This window comes from Mytilus californianus, unplaced genomic scaffold, assembly GCF_021869535.1.
Source record: "Mytilus californianus isolate M0D057914Y unplaced genomic scaffold, xbMytCali1.0.p SCAF_2, whole genome shotgun sequence".
Taxonomy (NCBI): domain Eukaryota; kingdom Metazoa; phylum Mollusca; class Bivalvia; order Mytilida; family Mytilidae; genus Mytilus; species Mytilus californianus.
In genome coordinates this window covers 139,566,910-139,591,216 of record NW_026262668.1, presented here as the reverse complement: position 1 = coordinate 139,591,216, position 24,307 = coordinate 139,566,910, and the positions used below count along the sequence as shown (strand labels likewise).

General features: G+C 32.2%; 1 protein-coding gene across 3 annotated transcripts in view; it reads right to left on the bottom strand.

Annotated features, from left to right (window-relative positions):
- LOC127731244 (tropomyosin alpha-4 chain-like) overlaps positions 1 to 24,307 on the bottom strand; it is a 92,606-nt gene that overhangs the window by 58,759 nt on the left and 9,540 nt on the right. For all 3 annotated transcript variants that reach the window (XM_052240264.1, XM_052240263.1, XM_052240262.1), the window contains exons 2-9: positions 14,257 to 14,365; positions 11,213 to 11,502; positions 7,030 to 7,195; positions 6,504 to 6,575; positions 5,521 to 5,676; positions 4,339 to 4,416; positions 873 to 983; positions 151 to 290 (exon numbers count right to left, since the gene is read on the bottom strand). In XM_052240264.1, coding sequence (XP_052096224.1) covers positions 151 to 290; positions 873 to 983; positions 4,339 to 4,416; positions 5,521 to 5,676; positions 6,504 to 6,575; positions 7,030 to 7,195; positions 11,213 to 11,502; positions 14,257 to 14,346 — 1,103 coding nt within the window. In that variant the 5' untranslated portion in view covers positions 14,347 to 14,365. The remainder of the gene's footprint in view (positions 1 to 150; positions 291 to 872; positions 984 to 4,338; positions 4,417 to 5,520; positions 5,677 to 6,503; positions 6,576 to 7,029; positions 7,196 to 11,212; positions 11,503 to 14,256; positions 14,366 to 24,307) is intronic.

Below are 24,307 nucleotides of genomic sequence, written 5' to 3'. Positions count from 1 at the left end.
ACTTGGTACAAAACAAATCGAAAACCTAAGCAATATAACGTATTCAAAAGAAGACAAGATCCAATAGAATATCATAAGTTAAGAAATTAAGAAAGGAAAAAATATATGTGTATGAATTGAAAGTGTTGTTATGAAAGCATTATAACATACTCTTCTTCAGCCAATTCTGTTAAAACTTCATAAAAGTCAATTTGTTCACGTAATCCTTCATCTTCCTCACGTCTCACATTCAGTACTATGTCAAAAGTGGCTGTTTGTTCAGAAGTAACCTCTATTGTTGACTTATACTCCTGTTGATTGAAATTATGAAATTGTTAAGTAAATATTTTAATGAATTCACTTTGTCTGTAAGTTTACAGTTTATAAATTTGGTAATAAACTAAAACTAAGGTTGAAATTACATCAGATCTCGGATGGTTTTGGCCGTTTTGCATAAGGACTTCATATTTTATGGTCTCAATATCTAAAATGTTTGACTTTTTTATTTTTTTTTTTTGGATCGTACCTAATAAACGTGATTTGAGAAACGCATCTCGTATCGTATTTTTTTTCATTTGAAAAGCAAAGCTAGGAATACCATTAAGTTTTAAAGTGATATGCATCAACTAGTTACAATCCTTAAAAATCTTATTAGAGTAGCAGAAATATGCTTTGATTTGCATTTGTAATCATTGGTTGTGTAATTAAATGAACGAATAAATACTTTAGAAAATAGAACGTTTATATTGTCATTAGAAAAGTAGTAGCAGTACGTGTCAATGTAAAATGGAACAAAACAAAAGTAAGTCAAAGTGGTTAATATCGTTTTAAATGTAATCTAACCTTGTGTAAGGAAGGTACATAACTTGGTCGTGTATTAAATAGGTACTTGCCTCAATTTGTAGTTTATTTGTTGCTAGTTTCTCTTGAAGCATATTTTTTTCTTCTCTTAGTTTGGAAATTGTTCTAGAATCTTCCAGTTTCTCTTTGTAGACATAACTAATCTTTAAAAAAAAATCTTAATTTTTGGTGATTTCAATAAATGATTTTTTTTTTTTAAGGCCATACGTTTGTTTATATAAAAATAAGGATATGTGGTATGATTGCCAATTATACAACTGTACACCAAAGTTCAAATGAAGTAGATGTAAGCAATTATAGGCAACCGTACGGCCTTCAACAATGAGAAAACCCATACCGTATAGTCGGCTATGAGAGATATGAAACAATTCGATTGAGAAAACTAACAGCCTAATTTATAACAAAACAATTTACGAAAATTAAATATGTCAGAAATGAACCACCGACAACCACTGAACTACAGGTTCCTGACTTGGACAAGCACATAAAGAATGTGACGGGGTTAAACATGTTTGTGAGCGTTCAACCCTCCCCCTAACCTGGGACAGTGGTGTAACAGCACAACATAAGAACAAACTATGATTGCTTATGCTTGATTACGTCCACTTCAGTTGAGCTTTGGTGGATACTTGTCTCATTGGCAATCATATCACATCTCCTTATTTTTATATTTGTGTCTCAGTCATGTTATATTTGAACATACATTTTGCTAGAATTGTAGTTACTTATAAGATTAATAATCAGTTTAAATATCTTTAATCCTAAGTAAGATATTTTACGGGCAACTGATATATAAAAGAGAGGCGAAAGATACCAAACTCATAAGTCGAAAACAATAGGTGCTCCTGAAGGGTAAGCAGATCCTGCTCCACATGTGGCACCCGTTGTGTTGCTTATGTAAGTACAAACCAGGTGATACGTCTAATGCAGTAGGTCACATTCGAGAAAAAGAGGACGGGATTGTGGTTGCAACAAATTTGTGATGGCGTCCTATATGTTACTAAAAGTCAAGAACCTCTTTTGGATGTTTCCTGAAGTTTAATTAGTATTTATAGGTTATGTAATACATCTTTCGTCAGTAAATGTTACATATTATTGAATTCTTTAACTGTAGTTGTGCAATAATTTGGTGACACGATTTTTTTTTCGAAGTATTGGCTGTACCACGTGATTGTGTCCACTACATAAAGCAGAAGGATTGTGTTATAAAAAAATCATTACTGTATCGAATATTTCTGTGAGGTTGCCTCAAGTAGAAGTTCAACCATTTAGAGCTCATATGATTCCCTCATTTTTGTTTGTTACCTTGATTTATCTCCTCTTAACCGATTAACGCGATTCTAACATCGGTAAACTATTGGCACCGAAACTAAAAAGGTAGAACCATGATAAAACCATGGAATTTTATAAGTCTTGGTATCTTTGCAACACGTAAATGTTGTGCATGAATATTTTACAACAATTTAACAAATTAAATATGTAATTTCTCAAAAGATGTTTTGTTTGGCACATGACATATACAAGTATTTGTGCTTTGAATGATAACAATATTTTACAGGATGTTCTGAAAAATATTGATAAAGGTTTAATAAATGAATAGGATTGTTAAGTAAATATTTAAAAAAAAAATTCATACAAGATGCCAGGGCATATAATTGTGTACGCCAGACGTGCTTATATATGAGCTGCGTCTGATAAAAATCACATACACATGGACATGTATAAGACTTTGATTGATTTTGGAACATTCAAATACGAAATAAAAGATAAATTATGGTCTGTTTTGTACGGTTCTGATAGGAACTCAATTTTCAAACAGTTACATACTTTCAGTAGAGATTTTGTCAACCCGAAATAAGTTAACAGATGTATTGATATTCATTTGCATAAGAGCGATTTCTATCCGACGCAACTCATATAAAGGTGGTTACCGATTTCTACACAAATCATCCGGTTTTAATACAAAGATAGGAATGAAATACATTGAATGGAGCCATATCTAATTAAGTGAGATCAGGTGGGTCACAATTAACGTCTTCTGAATGCACCCCATCACATGATTGAAAAGTACCATTAAGAAGAAGTTAACAAAACCACAAAAAAATTGATATAGCGAATAGTGGAATCTTTAAAAAAAAGTTAAAAGCAATAAGAATTTGAGACATTTAGGTACTATAACGAGCATCAAATTCATAATGACGGTTCATTCCTCCTATTCCCACTTTTTATAAATCTTGTAAGAAAAGTTAAAATTTCATGTGGGAATAGGGGGAAACTTGTGCAAACAAAGGATTATACTGTATAAACATTGTTTAATCAACTTTTAATTGACAAGTGTTTCTTTGGATAGGTAATAGTTAATTTTTGTATGTGTGTGAATTCTGTGTTTTTAATTAAAATAAATTTGAAAGAAATGGAAAAAAATATAAGTAAATTATTTTATTTCTTTTATAACACAAATTCAACAATAGATTCAAGCAAGCATTATACTATCTATCATCAATTTATTTGTTCGGATGACAATATTCTAAGTTTACAAATTAAATGATTTTTTAATCTTACTTCTATTTATCCGACTTGTTTTTTTTATTTTTAAGTAATTCTTTGAAGAAGAAAAACATATTACAAATTAACTGTGTATTAATTATTTTTTTTTAAATAATATTATACTTAAAAAGTGTAAGAAATATGTTTTCTTTTTAAAAATACAGGTAAATCTTAGGTGAATTTTTAATTAATCTTGATTGTTATGAAAACTTATTTATCAAAACATCTATTGTTATTTGCATGTGGGAATAGAAGGAATAGTGATTTTTAAAAAGTGGTAATAGGAGGAAGACACCATAATGACGACCTTCTTTCTTGTAAAATGACAATGTTAATTGCTGTTCAAAATTACAGGAATTTTATTCCATAATATCGCATAGCTGAAGAAAAAAAAATTATATAAATTGATAAATAAGTCTTTTTTATTATTTGTTATTGGCTTTAAACTAGCTTTCAGCAGCTGCGAGTTCTTTCAGATCTATACTTTGTGTCTAAAGTAATCTTGATAGTTTTTATGTGTTTGTGTCGATCTGATGAGTCAAGCATTTTTAACTGATTTTTATATTTTTACTTATTTTGAGCTGTTGCACCACTATCCAAGGGTAGGAGGAGGATTCTATATGTGCCTGTCCAATGTCAGGAGGTTGTAAATCAGTAGTTTTCGTGAGTTGCTGTATATCATGTTTGTATTTTGTTTATTTTTTTTTATGTAAATCTTCTTTTCTATATTGTTTTTACATTTTTCATATCGGGGGCTTTTATAGCTTGATATGCAGTATCGGTTTTTGCTCATGTTGAAGACTGTACGGTGACATAAAGGTGTTTTCTTTTTCGTCATTTGGTCTCTGGTGGAAAATCTTATTAGTAATCATACGACATCTTCTTATTTTCATATAGTTGATGAAAACGAGTGTTACTAACCTAAAAGATGTAAACATTGGTTATATTTACCTGTCTCTCAAACTCCTCCTTCTGTTCCATGACTAGTTTTCCATACTTTCCATACTCTGTCTTCTTTACCTTAGTTACCTGTTATCATGTATGATATATAAATCTTGGTCACAAATAATATTCTTTTCCTTCAAATACTAATAAACTACAGACTGCAGTTTGTTGAAGGGTTTTTATAATTATAACTTTCACTACTCGTATATTATGCCTTAAATAATACAGTTAACTTGTTGGTTTAAACAGGTATTTCTTTAATGCTCATGTTTGATATATAATACGTTTTATTTACATCAGAGTTCATGCAGTGTTTCCGAATTTTTCGATTGGGGGGAAGATAGCTCTGCTCTTTTTATATTTTTATGTTATTACTTAAGTCTTATAAATGTTTCAATGTTGCTTAGTTGCTTTTTGATAATAAGATGAACGTTACTCTGTAACGTAAAAAGCATTAAGGAAGGTTTGGGGTTAGGATTAGCCTTATTTGGAAAATGAATCGTACTTTGTAAAAATCTGATCCTATAACATATTCTTGACAATGACAAAGTCCTAAAGCTTGAATGTTTAATTCGACTTATGATTTAAAATGATCATTTTATCGCTTTGTCATACTTTTTATGGATTAATTCCTTTCTAGTATTCGCTGCTATACTGCGTTTTCTTCTAGACTTGCTATCTTAAATTGCGACAAAGCGTAAAGGACTGGAGGCTTTGAAAACCTAATAACCCGACTTTATGTTGATGTATTCAGCTTAACGGGTAATAAAACTTTTAAGGAGTTACTTTCTGTTCTTACAAAAATTAGACTGATATTGAATCATGCGGTTATGTTGTTTAGTTTCACTGTTAAAGGGTATAAAACTAACGTAAAACATCATCATTTCTAATTTCATTGTATTGCCCGAGTCCTAGAGAAAGGAAGAAATCACTGTACTAATATATTGAGGACAAGACATGATAAATCCATGATTCGGACTTAAATATACCTAATGTATCACTTTTTCTAGTTAGCCAATGCCATGAGTTTTTGCTTTCAGTAGTGCATTTTTCTTTATCTTTGACAAGATCTAAGTACGATTGAGTAAGGTTTCATTGCACTTTTACAAATGCAAAGAGCTAAGAGTAATTTTTAAATGACAAAAATAAATTTTGTTCTTAACTAACTTTGTAAAAACCATTACTTACTTCAGTTTTGAATTCTGCTTCTAGCTTTGTAAAGTAGTTTTGAACTTTCGTCCAGAATGTAGATTGCATATTGTAAATCAATCTGGAAATATCCCTCAAGGATACTTCTATAAATTCCTCCGCAGTCTCTGCCTGTACCCGAACGGATTCAAATATCTAACAAATATTAAAAAAAAAAGTAACATTGGAAAGAAGGTGACTAGGAATTCTATAGATCTTTATTGACTAATCATGTAGTTCTAACTTTGACTTAGTGAGGATTCGTATGACGGGTCATGCATATCATGATATAAGTAAACAAATCCAGAAAAGCGCTTCGGACACACGCTATTAATAACGCGTTATATTCATTTCAGTCAGTCGATAACATCAGGTATCATCAATTCAGTAGTCAATGAATTAAGAAATTATTCAGAAAAGAAGGTTTCAACTCCATCAGGCAAAGTAAACCTTAAATAAATTTGGCTACATTTTAGGTCCCTTTTGGTCACATAGTTCTTCACGTGTTTTTATTTTAGTCATTGTTGGCTTTCAAATATTTGGTTTTAGCGTTCTTGATGACGGTAAATCCATAATGGCGCTTCGTACGCACGAAAATGATAAGTATTATTTCCATTTACTGTCATGATATCAAATCAAGGTGTACCTAGTTTTCTATGTAATGTTATATGGGCTTGTTCGTCTTTTTCGTCGTGTTTCGTTTTTTGCAGTTGTCAGTTTTGTATCAACCAATGAGTTTTGAATATCCCCGTGATATCTTCAGCCCTTTTTTCAAGATAGTACACACGTATTGGCATTTATTACATTCAATGAATATAAACTTATATGTTTGCATTATACTATTCAAGTTTAAAATATGAAAGCAAGTTGTTGTACATATTTTGATTAAGATGCTTTTAAACTTCGTAAATTATTTAACCGTTTATGATATTTAGTAAATTTTATGGATGCAGGAATCATTAAAAGAATTATTAAAAACAAACCTTAAGCTTCCGTTCACATGTCTCCATTCTCTTTTCCGTTATCTTGGTTGTAATCTCTTGCCTATAGTACTTCTAAAATATAAGAGATACTTAGAAATAACCGCCGAAAAATGTTTTTTCTCTAATTAATCAGTTTGAAAAGGTGTTCCTTTCAATCAGGATTTATGCATTGCAGTGATGAATTAAACGGAACCCTTATAAGACGTTTCAGATCGAAATCTGCGAGCCTTTTTCAGTGCAGTTTTGGCTTTTAGAACAATCCTTGAACGATGTTTACGTAATTCGTTTACTTTAGTAGCTCAAGATTTGTACATCCTCACAAAATCTGAAGCCCTTAAATGGGTTTAACATTCCTATATAAACTCACCATCCGTAGAGTCTTATATTATAATAGTATATAAAAAATGATAAAATTAATAAAGAAACAAATGATCAAATCATACACATTTATGCTGTTTCAAGTGCATCTCTGGATTTTTAAGTTAACATGATTTATCGTTTTTTTTTAATATATTATACCACTTGCCTCTTTTAATACGGTATTCTTTTCTTCCACTTCAACATATTCTTGTGTTTTCTGCTCAAGTGTTTGCTCCGTGTTTCGCAATTTTAATTCAAGTTCATTGATAGTTTCGGTTTGCTTCATATAGTTATCCAACATGTTTTGGTACTTCGATTTGAAATCTTCCACACTGCAATACATACAATGACAAATTTCTAAACCTGCAAACTTTATATTTTATTAAAAGAGTCGAATCCAATAAATAAATGATTCCTTAGAAAATAAAACCCAATTTGAAATGCAAATAAAGAAAATTAAATGAATAAAAAAGAATATTTTATTGAGAACTAATACATTCAGAACATGCTCGCATTCAATAGAATAAAAGATGCATCTAGAAAATTTGAAAAAAGAAAATTCTTGACAGTTATTCAAGCGAAAAACGTATATTCTAAAATGCAGATGGTTTAACTTTTTCAAGAAAGGGACACAATCAGGCATGGTTCCTTTCTATGTGGAAACCCGTCCTCAAATTTATGAACTATTTAAAGAATTTAACTGTCAGTTTGGTTCAATTGTGTCAAAAAAACTCAAAAAAATAGCTGGGTTGCAAGTCAATAATTCGACCTCATCTGAATCTGTTCCCATGCAATCTTTGATATAATCTTTGTTTGAGATGCGCGTGCGCATTGCATGTCCAGTGATTGAAGATTGAAATAAACAATTAATTTCCCCAAAGGCGACAATGATAGCCTTTTTCGAGATACAGACTTTAGAAAGTTGATTTTTTTAACGAAACCTTGCTAGAATTAAATAAAAGATATTTGGGATGAAAAAACGAAAAATATCAAAAGCGACAACTTTATATACAATATCCTTAAAGATAAAAGAAACTGGATTTCGGAATGGACAAGACTGAAATTAGCTTTTCCAAAATCGTTCAAGGACAGACTAAAAAACGTCCACGTTCATCCCGAACAACAAAAAAGGGTTATTATATTAAAAATACTTTTGAATTTTACAATAAACAGAACAAAGTAGTAATCCCAAGTGAAATATCTTTGAAATTAATCCAATATTCGTTAAATTTAGATATAGTTCCAAACTGTCACATAAAATGGAATATTCAGTATAATTCGGAATTACCTTGGAAAAAGATATGGCTAAATTTAAATGAAAGTATGTCCTCTAGGAAAGAAAATCAAATCAGCTGGAAAATTGTTCATAACATTATCTATACGGAACAAAAACTATTTAGAATCGGCAAATCAAACAATGGTAAATGTCATTTTTGTAAAACAGAAAACGAAACCCTCACACATCTTTTTCACAGCTGTAACATTATAATGGTGGTTTGGGAACATATTTTTGATGCGTTTAAAAAGTATAATGTACTGAATAACACAGAGTATATTCCAATAAGAGAAGAACTTATCATACTAGGAATGTACAAATACAACAAAAAGTATAATGTCATAATCAATACGATTATGAATACAGTTAAATGGATTATTTGGAAATGTAGGAATATAATCAAATATCAGTCTAAAAGTTTTACTTCCAGTCAATTGATATTATATGCAAAACGGGAACTGGGCAGTTTAATTGAATCTATAGATATATCATTATCTTCGAAAAAAGAAAATTTTGCAGCTGAAATAAAACTAATAGTAAATCTTATACATTCATAAGTAACTTATCAATTTTGTACTTACTTTCTTTTCCATTTTAGAACATTGTACATCCAACAACAGAAATATATAATACACACGAATTTACAATGTCGAGCATGTGACCTATAAAATCACTGACCGACACATTACAATGTAATCCAGGTGTTAAAAGTACAATTTTAAATGTCAATTATAAGTAAAGATAATGTGTAGATTGTATAGTGTGTCTTTTGATGTATTTTATGATATCTAATGTAGAATGTTATAAATCCTTTTTAGGCAAACTCTGTCTGTGTAATGAATATGAATGTATAACTTATATGCAAAAAAGTTAGAAAAGATTTTTTTTTTGTAATAGAGTCCACCGTTTATCCCTGGACGATGGACCATTGTAGACACAGGGCCCCTTGTGTATACTTCCCTGGGTTATACAAGGTAAATTATATTCAGGTGATTTTCAATAAATGTATTTCAAGTCAAAAAAAAAAAAAAAAAGAAAAGTTATAAGGACAGTATTTTTTGGTCCAAAAAAATATAGGTTCGCGTTGCTTTTCTTAGCGTAATTTGTACTTATTTCCCATGCCTATCAATTTTGCACTTAAAAATACGTGTCTCATCCTAGCGTTTAAAAGACATCTCAGTTCCGTTAGGGCTAAGGAAAATAATTTATTTGGCCTTTGGTATAATGCAGAAGTATCTAATAACAAAATATAACGGGCGCACATATCAATCAATCAGGATTAGCTATACTCTTAATTCTGAATACCATGTTATGCTCATAAAATGTCTGCGCCCATAAAATCTAATGGTTGATTGTTACCTGAATAGAATGACTGCTGAAAGTAAAACTACGGAAGGCAGTAGCAAAAAGACCGATTTTGTTGATTGATTTGACTTGCCAAAAACTCGGTCTTATACAGGTTATCAGTAAATGATTTTTAATCTAATTTATTTTGTTTTATCAATGAATTGCGATAAAACAGAATTATAATAAAATGTTAATAGAAATAAGAAACTCCAAAGTAAATTTTAAAGGGAAAGCTCCATAAATCTTGACAAAAACATAAGTTCAACTATATCAACCAAAGAAATGAAAATTGACATTGTACTCGTGCACATGCTTATTTCTCTTTTTTATATTTTATGTTTTCATGTCTATGTGTATATTTATTATTAAAGCGGGGTTACATGCCCATCGACAGTTTTCGTGGGTCATGTTGATAGTTAATTAGAAGGCGTCTAGTCAGGAAAACACATGAATTTGTCATACTTTATAACTGTATAACAATTCCAGACATGTTGTTTTTCCATTGAAATATTGTAGTTCTAATATTGAATAACGTTTTAGTATATATTTAATCAAAGTTGAGTAAGTTGTTGTAGTTCTAATATTATATATGCAAAAAAACTTGGTATAGCTATTGGCGCGACTTCCGAAAAGAAGACAATAATAGAGTAGATGCTTGTAAAATGTATCTATAACAGATAAACATTGAATTAACGATATATATTCTATATTTATCTACCTACAAATATGAACTCGAAAAGACAAGGCTTCATATATTTGATGTAACAGTATCATTATCAGTTTAGAATGAAGTTCAGTTGTACTACTAGTCATAAAATGTAATTAATACAAGCATTATCTGGTTACCATTATGGTACTATTTGGTCACTCAGTGCCACTGATAAGTATAAATAATACAACCATTATCTGGTTACCATTATGGTACTATTTGGTCACACTGAGTGCCACTGATAAGTCTTATATAAAGGAGATGTCGGGTATACGTCAATTAGAAAGTTACCCGTCGACACAAAAAACCGAACAAACATTTAGAGATTCGTCAAGCCTGGAATATTTGTTGACTTTTACAACCATTGGGTCAATGCATCTACTGGTGGACGTTATCAGAAACACTTTAAATTTTAAAGTTCATAAAGATAATACGAAACACTTAGGGTTTTAACTCGTCAGCAAAGATTAAGTTTCTGAGCATTTTTTTCCTTTCAATCATCATTTATTATTAACGATGTTAATGATTTGGCCTTCGTACTGTTTTTATTTGAGCGCCACTGTTTAGTTTAATGTATATAATTGTGCGGTTCTAGCGTACAAATGTAAAAGGAAGGTATCTTTAATGATTTTTTTCTTTTTGTCAAAAGAAAGACGACTGAAAGCAAAGAGAACATTCATCTGTAACTTTTCATCCTATTATATCTTACCAAAAATGTTGCATTTCTGAACGGTAGATTCAGGTAAACTTAATATGTGAAGGGATAAACTAACAAGCAAACAAAACTTTATAATAAAAACACTTTTGTCTTAAAGTTTTAGACATAAATAGAACTCAAAGTTTAACACGTAAACAGACTCTCAAATTTAGATTGAAATCGTAGGGTTGAATCTTAAAATTTATAATATTTTTTTTTTTCATTTTTTCAATCTCTTAAATTGAATAAAACAATGACCTCAGCTTAAAATATAAACCACATACAAAACTTCCAGATAAATATTGTTTTACTTTTCTCACCTTTCCTTCAATCTCACGGTTTGCGTTTCTAGGGTGATGACCTCGCTTTGCAGCCTATCTACTGTTTTAATTTCCTCATTATACTCAGTTTTAAGGCTTTCAATTGCTTCACTGTATGACCTCCTCTCAACTTCAAGCTTACTCCATATTTTTGCATCATCCTTCACAATTTTGTTAATCAGGATTGACAGAAAACGAGTGTTTAAGTCATACATTCTATCTTCCAAGGAACTTTTTGCAAATGCTGGTGTAAAATTAGCAACATGGGCAAAAACCCTTTCTTCGAAACTCTGAAACGAATCCGGAAATTACAGACCATGTAGTTAAATCAAGTCAGATAGCAATGAAAGATTCAAAATCAGATAGCAATGAAAGATTCAAAGTCAGATATCAATGAAAGATTCAAAGTCAGATAGCAATGAAACATTCACAGTCAGATAGCTATGAAACATTCAAAGTCAGATAACAATGAAAGATTCAAATAATTAACATAAATATGACAAAAATAGATAAAATTGAGAATGGAAACGGGGAATGTGTCAAATAGACAACAACCCGACTAAAATGCAGAAAACAGCCCAAGGCTACCAATGGGTTTTCAACACAGCGAGAAAATCCGGCACCCGGGTGCGGGCTTCAGCAGGCCCCTAAACAAAAATGTGTCCTAGTTCAGCTAAAATTGACGTCAAACTAAACTCCGAAACATACAAATGAACCAAAATTAAAAAAACATACAAGACTAATGATATCGAAAACCCTGGTGTAATAATTTTTCATAGTTTACTTCACTTATATCATAAGAAAACTAGAGTTATTTTGGTGCATATTAAGAGAAATTAAAACACCTAAATGTCATTGTCATATATCAGAAAAACCTAGCTAGAGATCAAACGTTGATGAACAATGCGGGCAATGATATCAACCAAATAGTAATAATATAAAACTAATAGAAACCGAAGTAATTAGATGCATATTATGTGCATTCAGAGAATTTATTTCTTATCAGTTTTACCCATTTTTTTTCCGATCTCACTGCTTTTAGAGTTCATGCTATTTCCTCAGATTCTGATTGTTAGCTTGATTTACCCTTTGAATTAATTTATGAGATTTGTACAGCGGGAAACTACTGTTGCCTTTATTTAGTCGACACAAAATCCTCTGTACACACACATTTGATTTTTAAGTCATCTCACGAACTTAAAAAGATTTTTCTTTAATCCTCCGATGACCATGCACCTACCATGCAAATACAGAGGTTCCAATCCCTACTCCAGATCAAATCCTCAAAAGAGGCATTTTCATTTGGGGAAGTGTCACGAAAGCTTTCTAATTAGCACTTGTCTGTTACATACACAGTGTTTGGTGCGGCAAGTGGCTTTAATTACTATGATTTCAATCCACTGAAAGCATATGGATCTATATATTATTTATCTATAGATACCTATACAGTTTTGAATTCTTATTATAGATTATCTTTCAAAGATAGTGTTCCAAAAAGTAAGGTAACGATAATACCGAACTCCTAGGAAAATTCAAATCGGAAAGTCCTTTATCAAATGACAAAATCAAAAGCTCAAAAACATCAAACGAATGGAAAACAACTGTCATATTCCTGATTTGGTACAGGCATTTCCTCATGTAGAAAATGGTAGATTAAACCTGGTTTTAAAGTTGACTAAACCTCTTACTTGTATGACAGGCTCATAGAATTCCATGATATTGACAACAATTTGTGAGCAAACTAAACAGACATAATAGGTAAAAATGTCAAAAATTTGGGTACAGCAGTCAACTTACAGATCGGATCTTTACAGATGTATTCAAGATGCAAAGGTAATTTAATGATTAAATATATAAAGGACTAATAGTTTAACCAAACAATGTCCTAGTAATTTATGTCCTCCAAATCGTCTCTACACACAGATTTATATATATATATAAGAAAAATAATATAAGATAATGACGGTTTCAATTCATCACTTTTACTAGTCACATTACCTGAAGATCTGTGAAAGCAGTGAAAGCGCTAGTAAAAGTGATGAATTGAAACCGTCATTATCTTATATTATTTTTCTTATATGTTACCAGCATACGGATTCTATTTGACTTTTCTTTATATATATATATATATATATATATATATACAAGTCTAAATTGAAAACAACGTTCAAACCTATGATTGCGTTGGATAAAAAACGCAATTTATAAACGTGTGCATGCAAAACAAATTTCTTGTTAGAGGGGTCTAAATACAGAACAAACAACATTTTCCAAAAAACCAAAAAAGTGAAAAAGTATATTTTAACAAAACGCAATTAACTAACAGGTCGAACAACAAATGTTCTTAAAACCTGCTGACTGCCATTGGTGATTGCCAAATAAACGGATCACCGATGTAATAAATGGATCATTATTATAAATTTAATACTAAACAGAAAACAATAAACTTGTGGAAAAGATGGTATACCGCAAACAAAAGGTGCAAAGGTTTTTGTACACCATATCCGGATTTCGACAATTAATGTCTCTTCAGTGATGTTAGGAATCGAAACGGTATTTGGAAAGCCATACAATTTACCTCAATTAAGAATAGACTCTTGAATTGTGAGGAGTCAAAATAGGATGAACGGATCATATAAAACCGAAGGCAAATATAATACAAGACCAAACGAAAAAATATAACCAAGTCTAAATTGAAAACAACGTTCAAACCTATGATTGCGTTGGATAAAAACCGCATATTCTTATACATGTGCATGCAAAACAAATTTCTTGTTAGAGGGGTCTAAATACAGCACAAACAACATTTTCCAAAAGACCAAAAAAGTGAAAAAGTATATTTTAACAATATATATATATATATAAATGATATTGAAATTTTTGGTTACAGCAATATTTGTTCTTCTCGTCCCGGGATTTAAACTCCTGTTTCTGTGACATCGTGTAAAAAAACACTGACTGCGTTAAGTCCATCTCAATAAGCATTTATAGGACATGTAAGAAGGATTGAAATTCTCCTACGGTACAGAATATTAGATTCTAACCTCTACTTTATTTTCTTGATAATTTGCACCATGGCAACCAAACTGATTAATCATCATCAACGCCAAAGAACAAAACAAATGCAGCTCCATCTTCTATCTTGTTTTCTTCCTGGAAAAAGAAAATATGTTAAATATATGAGGTTAGAAAAAAGTAAAATAACAAACATACCGAACTCCAAGGGAAATTCAAAACGGAAAGTCCTTTATCAAATGGCAAATTCAAAAACACATCAAACGAATTGAAATCAACTGTCATATTCCTGACTTGGAACAGGCATTTACTTATGTAGGAAATGGTGGAACCTTGTTTTATAGATAGCTAAACTTCTCACTTGTATGACAGTCGCGTAGAATTCCATTATATTGACAACAATGTCTGAGCAAAAGAACCAGTTTTTCAAATTATTTCTGAACTGCTTAATCATTTATTTTTACCTGCTTATAAAATAAAATATTTAACTTGTTATTTACAATAAACTCAATGCCAATATTTTTAAATATGAAAATAAGAAGATGCAGTATAATTGCCGATGAGACAACTCTCCACAAGTGATCAAATGACATAGAATTTAACATCTACAGGTCACCGTACGGCCTTTAACAATGAGCAAAACCCATACCATATAGTCAGCTTTAAAAGGCCCCGAAATGACAAATGTAAAACAATTCAAACGAAAAAATTAACGGCCTGATTTGTGTAAATAAACAATGAACAAAATACAAATATGATATACAGCAACAAACGACAACCACTGAATTACAGGCTCCTGACTTGGGACAGGCACATGCAGAATGTGGCGGGGTTAAATATGTTACCTGGCACCCAATCCTCCCCAGCTCATTTTACTACTATACCATGATGCATTCGAAACAATATCTTTTATTTAATATAAATATTATTTAAGTATGTTTTTCTATATGTTTGGAATTTCAATTAAACAGTGTATCCACCTAAACCAACTGTTCATTGCTCAATGTGTCAATTGCAAACTCACGAAAGGCTCAAACTATAGTTTCTATACCTTGGACAAGATACATAGGTACATAGAATATCAGATGTTTTCCAATGTGAATAAAACCATATATTCACCTCTTCAAAACATAGTAAATATATAGTTTTAGCTTTACAACATTTTTACTGATTGAGACATACATTAACAGTGTCGTAGCTTGGCCCTTATTGCTAATGAGGCAAACGATTTGAGGCTAAGTTGTAATAGCCACGCAGCCGTTATACGATTGTAATCCAGATGAGGAGCGGACAATTAATTGGTGTAAACTGATATCGCAAAAGACGTTTACAAATTCAAAATGTTGTTCAAGCTTGATTAATTGTTGTATTTGTTTACATCCACTGACAAAAAGTTCATGCATATTCAGGACAAAATCAAATTATTAATAACCCAATAGATAGGTTTTGCGAAGTGGGTTGACGAGAATGTGACCACGTATTTCGTATTTGAAAAGGAGAGTGTGTGAGAAGGACATACATTTCGCAACATGCTCTCCTATGAACTCCCGACAGTATCCAACAGCGTCAATTCAATGTTTTTGTTTTACATGTAGAAAACGTGGCACTCTACCTATACAAAGCATTGGATTTAACACGTCGTCGTCCCGCCCGAACGTTACTGCGTATTTATACATCCCCCATTGCCAAACGGACACCCTTTTAAGCCTGGAAGAGCGGTATACTACTGTTGCCTTTATTTATCACCACCGGATCGGAATCTCTGCTGGTGGACAGTACTGTCCCCGAGGATTCTACCAGTCCGGTAGCCTTACAGCATGAATACAAGTACAAGTACGATTATATCAGGTGTCTCCAGGATGACTATTGAACAGCGGTATACTACTGTTGCCTTTATTTACAACCTTTTACGCCTGGGTTTTACTGAAGGATATAAGAAGTTCGTGGATAAATATATTTATATAGCCTAGTCTATCCTTTTGGTATATTCAGAAAGTGAACAAATCAACTGTAAATCCATTAAGTAGGTTCTGCAAAATTGTCAATCGAACTGAAGGGCGGAAACTTAATTTAAGACTGCCAGTGGCAAAAGATGGTATGTTGAAAAGTGTCACATACCCGTACATCCCGCAACGCCAGACGAATGCCCCCTTCCACGGCATATACCAACCTGACGATCGCACAAACTATATCTAGGTCAACATATTTCTACACACTAGTACTAATACTACTATTATTCCATTTGGTCGTATGACTCTTGATTTGGCTCGATATTTGTGCATCCAGCTTTCAGGTTTTGGCTTTGGGCGTTCCTGGTGCGGTTGATCCGGAGTCGCGATTCGGACACACGAGGTTGTTTTTGTTTTTTTTTTACCCGTGTATTTGTACTTCTTCAGATATTTCATCATATTTTACTATAATGATTGTTTTATCAGCAACAACAAAAAAAAAAAAACATTATGGCGTCTTGGCAGGTTTATTTGTATGTTTGTTTGCATTTTTTACTCAATTTTGTTTTATGTCTGTGATGTTTGTTAACACAATATTCCAAACTGTTGTCACTTTAACCAACAATGTCTGTTTTAGGTTGCTCTTCCACTTTTGTCAATTTAACAGAACTTTAAACCACTGGGATACAAGTGGGAAGTTTAGATAGCTATAATACCAGGTTTAACTAACCGTTTGTTTTGAAAATGCCTGTTCCAAGTCAGGAAATGACAGTTGTTTTCTATTCGCTTCATTTGTAAAAATAGTCGAACGTTTGGTTTGGCAGGTTTTTGATGGACACCTCCTCGCTACCGCGGAGTTCTGTAAGATCTACTTTATTCCATAACTGTACACAACTTTCAACTACATCATATGTTTCATTGGACTCACAAATTCCATCATGTGTTGTTGCTCTTTGTCTTTTCTTCTTATTTTTACTTTTTCTTTTTTTTGGGGGGGGGGGGGGGGGGGGGGGTGAAACTTATGACTTGCTGCACATAGGCTCAAAGTTTTATTCAATGAAAAATTCTATTATTTTAAATATTTTTATTAAATCATAATACTATTTTCCAATGCACATTAAAAGAATTTGTTTTTCAAACTTTTAATTTCAATAATTTTAAATAGTATTATTTTGTTTTTGTGTATGTTGAAAAGAAAACAAGTCATTGTTAAATGTAGAAATATGTATATTTTACAGTGTAAAGAATGTACTGCTTAAAAATCAAAATAGATAAGACAATACTGTTTTGAAAAATTTAATTAACAATAATTTAATTTTGGATGTAATACGTCTTTTGATTGGCTGAAAGTTTTTTGTCTATCAGCTCGTAAACATAATTTTGTCATGTGACCGTGACGTCATCAACGTTTTTTCATGATTTATTCTTTAAAAATGGAATTTAGAATAAAATTATAAGAAATGACTGTAATATTTTTTCTGTCTATTCTGAATAACCCTAAAAATGTGATAAAACTTTTAGATAAAAAAGAGGGGCGAAAAATACCAAAGGGACATTCAAACTCATAAGACGAACATCAACTGACAACGCCATGGCTAAAACAGAAAAAGACCAACAGACAAACAATAGTTCACAAAACACATCATAGAAAACTAAAGACTGAGCAACACGAACCCCACCAGAAACTGGGGGTGATCTTAGGTGCTCCGGAAGGGTAAGCAGATCCTGCGCCACATGTGGCTACGCGGGTCATTCAGTGTGCACCACATTTTTTCATATACAGAAAAAAATATTACAGTCATTCCTTAAATAAACAAAAATGTCGGAGGGTCATTGAATGGTTAAAAGTTCATAAATGCTGGATTGCATTTTTGCCAGAAACACATTTTGACGAAAAATTTTGTTACGAAATGTCGAAACAAAAAGATTTTATTGTTTTATGGAGTCGTGACACGACAGCTAGTAGGGGTTGGGGAGGGGTAGCTATCTTAATTAAGAGGTCTCTAAACTTACTTGTTATAAATGAACATAGTGACTTTGAAAGGAGATAAATTTTACTGAATAGACAATTTGATCATAAGATATTTTCATTGTAAATAGGCTCATGAGAGACTGATATCGCTCACCTGTAATTTCAGTTTCAGGCATCTGACTTATTTGTAGATCTAACTTTGCTGAACAATTTTGTAATTTACACTTTCTCTCTTTCTATAATAATATTAAAGATAATACCTAACCCAAAACTGTAAAATTTTCTAAAAATTAACAATTTCTGTGGACAGTTACCAAACAATAAGTTGTCCTATGGGTCTGAAGATTACTTGACAGGTAGATCTAAACCTGTTTAACACTTTCACCTATGTCAGTTTTGGTCTTACTGCTTTAGTTTTTGAGATGAAAGCCAAAAACTTCATTTGACCCCTATGTCCTATTTTTAGAAACTCCCCCCCCCCCCCCATGTTTTTGAATGGATCAAATCACAGAATACAATCTATAAACTAGATACACTAAGGAACATTCAATTACAGTGTTTAAGTATTTGGCCAAGTAGTTTCAGAGAGGAAGGTTTTTGAAAAAGTAATTAGATATTTACAAAAAATGTAAAAAAAAAGTTTTAAGGGCAATAACTCCTCAAGGGATCAATTGACTATTTTGATCATGTTGACTTATTTGTAGATCTTACTTAGCTGAACATTTATTACAGTTATACTTTCTCTCTTTCTATTATAATATTAAAGGGACACTAGCTGTCAAATTCATGTTCACCGATTTGACTCAAATTCTCATATTTGATTTATAACAATGTCAAACATTTATTCAAATTATAAAAACAATATACCGGGCATGAGCTCGATAATATGTAGCTTTGTTTCGTGTGTATTTTAGTCTAGACGCCGTCTAATTAACTATCGAGTTGACCTCCGAACACCTCCGATTGCCATATAAGCGATATAAACATAAATATAGATATAAATAGATATCAGACTCGTGCATTTGGATTTTTCTAGGTCTGTTTAATTTCATTTTATAGATTAAAAATATATGTTAATCATCGTTTTTACCTGTATAAGAATGATTTTTTTGTGTTTATCGAATCAGTCAATTAAATGATTTACCTTTGTTTCACTTTCAATGTTGACATTCTTTTCATTTAAATAATTGAACACGCACAAAGCATGCGGTATCTATCTCTAGATAAGGGGTTAAATTAAAGTTCACATGAATACGGATTCAATGAGTTCGAATTATTCACTTGCAAGTGAATAATTCATCATCAATGTTTCATAGCTTATTTTGACAAAATTGAACCATACTGTCTGCTAAAAGCGATATATTATTTCACTATTTCACTTTCATTATTGATTGAACAAAAAAAAATCATATTTCATATTTTTTATATATCTCGTAAAGAAAACCAAAAATGAAATTTAATAAAAATAAACTATTTCCAACAGTAACCCAACAATGGGTTGTCGAACTTGTCTGAAAATTTTATAACAGATAGATCATGACCCATTTATCACTCTAACTCCCTTTCACTGCTGTAGTTTTTGAGATAAAAGCCAAAAACTGCTTTTGTCCCCTTTGTTCTATTTTTAGCCATGGCGGCCATGTTTGTTGATGGATTTTATAAATCAGTTACCCTAAGGAACATTCAGTTAAAGTTTAGAAGTAGTAGGCCTAGTAGTTTCAGAGGAGAAGATTTTTAAATGTTAGCAAACATGATGAACAAATTGTGTAAAACTGTCTTTAAAGGCAATATCTCCATAAGGGGCCAATTGGCAATTTTGGTCATAATAACTTTTTTGTACATCTTTGCTTAACATTTTTTTGGTTTACAGTTTATCTTTATCTTCAATAATATTCAAGATAATAACCAAAAACTGCAAAATTTCCTTAAAATTACCATTTTATTGGCAGCAACCCAACAATGGGTTGTTTGGTTCGTCTGAAAATATCAGGGCGGATAGATCTTGACCTATTAAACATTTTAACCTCATTTCAGATTTGCTCTAAATGCTTTAGTTTTTTTAGATATAAGCCAAAAACTCCGTTTGACCCCTATGTTCTATTGAAGTATCAGTTCAAGTTGTTTCAGAGGAGAAGATTCTTGAAATAGTTTACGACGACGACGACGACGACGACGACGACAGATGACGAACGACGACGGACGCCAAGTGATGGTATAAGCTCACGTGGGGCCCATCGGGCTCGGTGACCTTTCAAAGTATATGGGATATCCATCCATGACACAAAATCAGTACATGCACAGCAAAAAGACACACAATAAGCACAGGAACAACGCTTTTATTGCTGTTCTTCATCTGAAAGTCACAGTGAGGCCTTCAACATGGAGCATCAAAAAAATAATTAAATAAATAAATAAACTATTACATTGGTATATATATATGTACCAAATTATAAAGCACTTTGAAAAGTGTTTTTTTATAAAGGTAAGTAATAATATAAAGGATTTTGATATCGGTAAACCGGTGATTTGGGGAGATTTCAATGATTCATTTAACGTAATAGATAAAAAAAAATTCCAAACCAGTAAATGATTTTAAATTAATGTTAAAATCAAGGAACTAGTCGCAAACCATCTGTAATTTACTCTACTGATCATCTAATCGTGTTCTTAAGTATCTGAACAGGTGTGTCAGAAAGAAGAAATGGATATTGGAGGATTAACAACTATATTTTAAAAGAGAAAAATTATCAAGATCTAATAAATAATCTTATTCATAAGTATACTAATGGAAATAATAATAGTGATTGTCAATTGTGGGACATTTTAAAAGTAGCCATAAGGGAGGTAGGTATAACATATTGTAAATACAAAAGCTAAGGCAAACAGAGAACTAAGTCGTGAATAAGAAAATCAGTTGGAAGAAGGAAATAGGTTACGAGATGCATAATTTCATGAGAATGAAAATTTAGATGGAGAAAAAATAGATTTAGAAGAAAAAATAGGTAAAAAGTAAATTAGCAAAAATACCGAACTCCAAGGAAAATTCAAAACGGAAAGCCCTTTATCAAATGGCAAAATCAGAGGCTCAAATAAAGGCAATAGTAGTATACCGCTGTTCGAAAGTCATAAATCGATTGAGAGAAAACAAATCCGGGTTACAAACTAAAACCGAGTGAAACACATCAACTATAAGAGGAAAACAACGAAACAACAGAAACACTGAAGCGAACAAAAAACAAACGACAATGCAACACACACAGAAACGAACTATAAGATAACAACTGCCATTTTTCTGACTTGGTACAGGTCATTTTAAAAAAAAATGGTGGGTTGAACCTGGTTTTGTGGCTAGCCAAACCTCGCGCTTTTGATGGCAATGTTAAATATAGCACTAAAATGACAACATTACATGACAGGAATACAGTACAAATAAATGCAAGAACATTCAGGACAGAAAAATACACAAATAAACAATACAATAGTATATTTCGACATGCTAACCACAGAATAAAAACGAACACGTAAAACAACATAGGACAGCACACAAAAACAGCACAACAGAACCACGAACTGTCTTTTTCACACGACGGGATCAACGCCACAAAAGTGACGTCACAGGTAAATTTCTAAAAATTTGATACAGTTCAAGATCAGGTTTGTAACTATGTCATTTGATGTATTTTATAACAATTACAAGAATATTAATATAGAATTGTGTTAGTAATTAGATAATCAATTGTATTATCTAGCTATGTCGGTATTTCTTCTAAATCAAACTGTAAAACTAATAAATCGTGTACATATAGTTGCTTTCAACTAAAATCTTATGAATGAACTGGGTGATTAATTATCTTTACTTTTACATACGAATAGAAAATAAAAAAATTAGAATTACAACTACAAACTATAAGACATTAAACATTATCAGAATTATAAATACAACATCATAACTAAATACATAAATGTTGTATAAACAAATACCGTGACACGTCTTATAGCAATGCGATTTCACACTCAGCAAAACAATCATAATCGGGAATAGGTCAAACACATAAAACGAATTGAAAACAACTGTCATATTCCTGACTTGGTACAGTCATTTCTTTATGTAGAAAATGGTGGATTACACCTTGTTATATAGCTAGTTAAACCTCTCACTTGATTGACAACATATTTGATACGTTTGGAGGACGTTTTTCAACAAAATCAGCATTTCCATGGGAACCGACTGTGCCCCACTTCTTTTTGCTGACTTGTTCCTTTATTCATATGAGGCTGACTTCATACAGGAAGTCTTAGGAAGAAGGAAAAAAATAGCAGTATCCCCTAACTTTACTTTCCGCTATATAGATGATGTTCTCTCACTAAATAATTCAAAATTTGGTGACTATGTTGAACGCATCTATCCCATCAAACTTGAGATAAAGGATACAATAGATACAGTCAGGTCTGCCTCATATCATGACTTACATCTAGACATTGACAAAGAGGGTCGGTTGAAAACAAACCTTTACGACAAAAGAGGTGATTTCAGCTTCCCAATTATGAACTTTCCATTTCTAGTAGCAACATCCAGCAGCGCCTGCATACGGAGTATATATCTCCCAGTTTATACGATATTCCAAGGCTTATATTTCCTATCATTATTTCCTTACAAGGAAGCTATTAAACCAAGAGTTCCAAGTGGTGAAGTTGAAACCATCCCTTCGTAAATTTTACGGACGCAATCACGAGTTGGTTGACCGTTATGGAATATATGTTTCACAGATGGTGACGGATATGTTCCAAATGTCGTAACTACAATCTCGTCCCCTTTTTCCCGAATATGACCTACCGAAATATACTTATTACCGGATTTGTACTAACATGAGCAACACGACGGGTGCCACATGTGGAGCAGGATCTGCTTACCCTTCCGGAGCAACTTAGATTGCCCCAAGTTTTTGGTGGGGTTCGTGTTGCTCAGTCTTTAGTTTTCTATGTTGAGTTTTGTGTACTATTGTTTGTCTGTGGGTCTTTTTCTTTCTTAGCCATGGAGTTGTCAGTTTATTTTCGATTTATGAGTTTGAATGTCCCTTTAATATCTTTCGCCTCTCTTTTTTTGTATGACAGTCGCATATAATTCCATTATATTACCAACAATGGGTGAGCAAAACAAACAGACATAATAGGTAAAATTGTCAAAAATTAAGGCACAGCAGTCAACATTGTGTTATAATCTTCAATGGCATATAGACACTATATAGACAAGTACATAAGCAAAAATGAAAGACAAGAATACAAAAAATTACCATGGCACAATAACACAATGGCCGGATGTATAAAAACCGAGCCACGCAAAAAGTATATTACCAACAATGGACTAAACAGTAAAATTTTGAAACATAAATAAAAAGAACACGTTACGTAAGTGAGTCACTGTTTGTGATGTGCTGTGGTGTCTGTCGTTGATGGAAGATGTTTGTTGTTGTTCTGCGGTTTGCATGTTGTGTCGACTATTATATTATTTGTTTGTGCGTTTCTCTGTGATGAGTGTTCTTGCGTATGTTTGTGCTGTATTTCTGTCACTGAGTGTTGTCATTTTATGTCACTTTCCATTTCTATGTAGCAACATTCCAGCAGCGCCTGCATACGGAGTATATATCTCCCAATTAATACGATATTCCAGGGCTTGTATTTCCTATGATGATTTCCTTGATAGAGGATTGCTGCTCACAAGGAAGCTATTAAACCAAGAGTTCCAAATGGTGAAGTTGAAATCATCCCTTCGTAAATTTTTCGCCATCACGAGTTGGTTGGCCGTTATGGAATAACCGTTTCACAGATGATATCGGATATGTTTCTTATGTCGTAACTACAATATCCTTCCCTTTTCACGAATGTGACCTACCGAATTAGACTATTTACCGGATTTGTAATAACATAAGCAACACGACGGGTGCCACATGTGGAGCAGGATCTGCTTACCCTTCCGGAGCGCCTGAGATCACCCCAAGTTTTTGATGGGCTTCGTGTTGCTTAGTCTTTAGTTTTCTATGTTGTGTCATCTGTACTATTATTTGTCTGTTTGTCTTTTTATTTTTGGCCATGGCGTTGTCAGTTTATTTTCGATCTATGAATTTGACTGTCCCTCTGGTATCATTCGTCCATCTTTTAGCG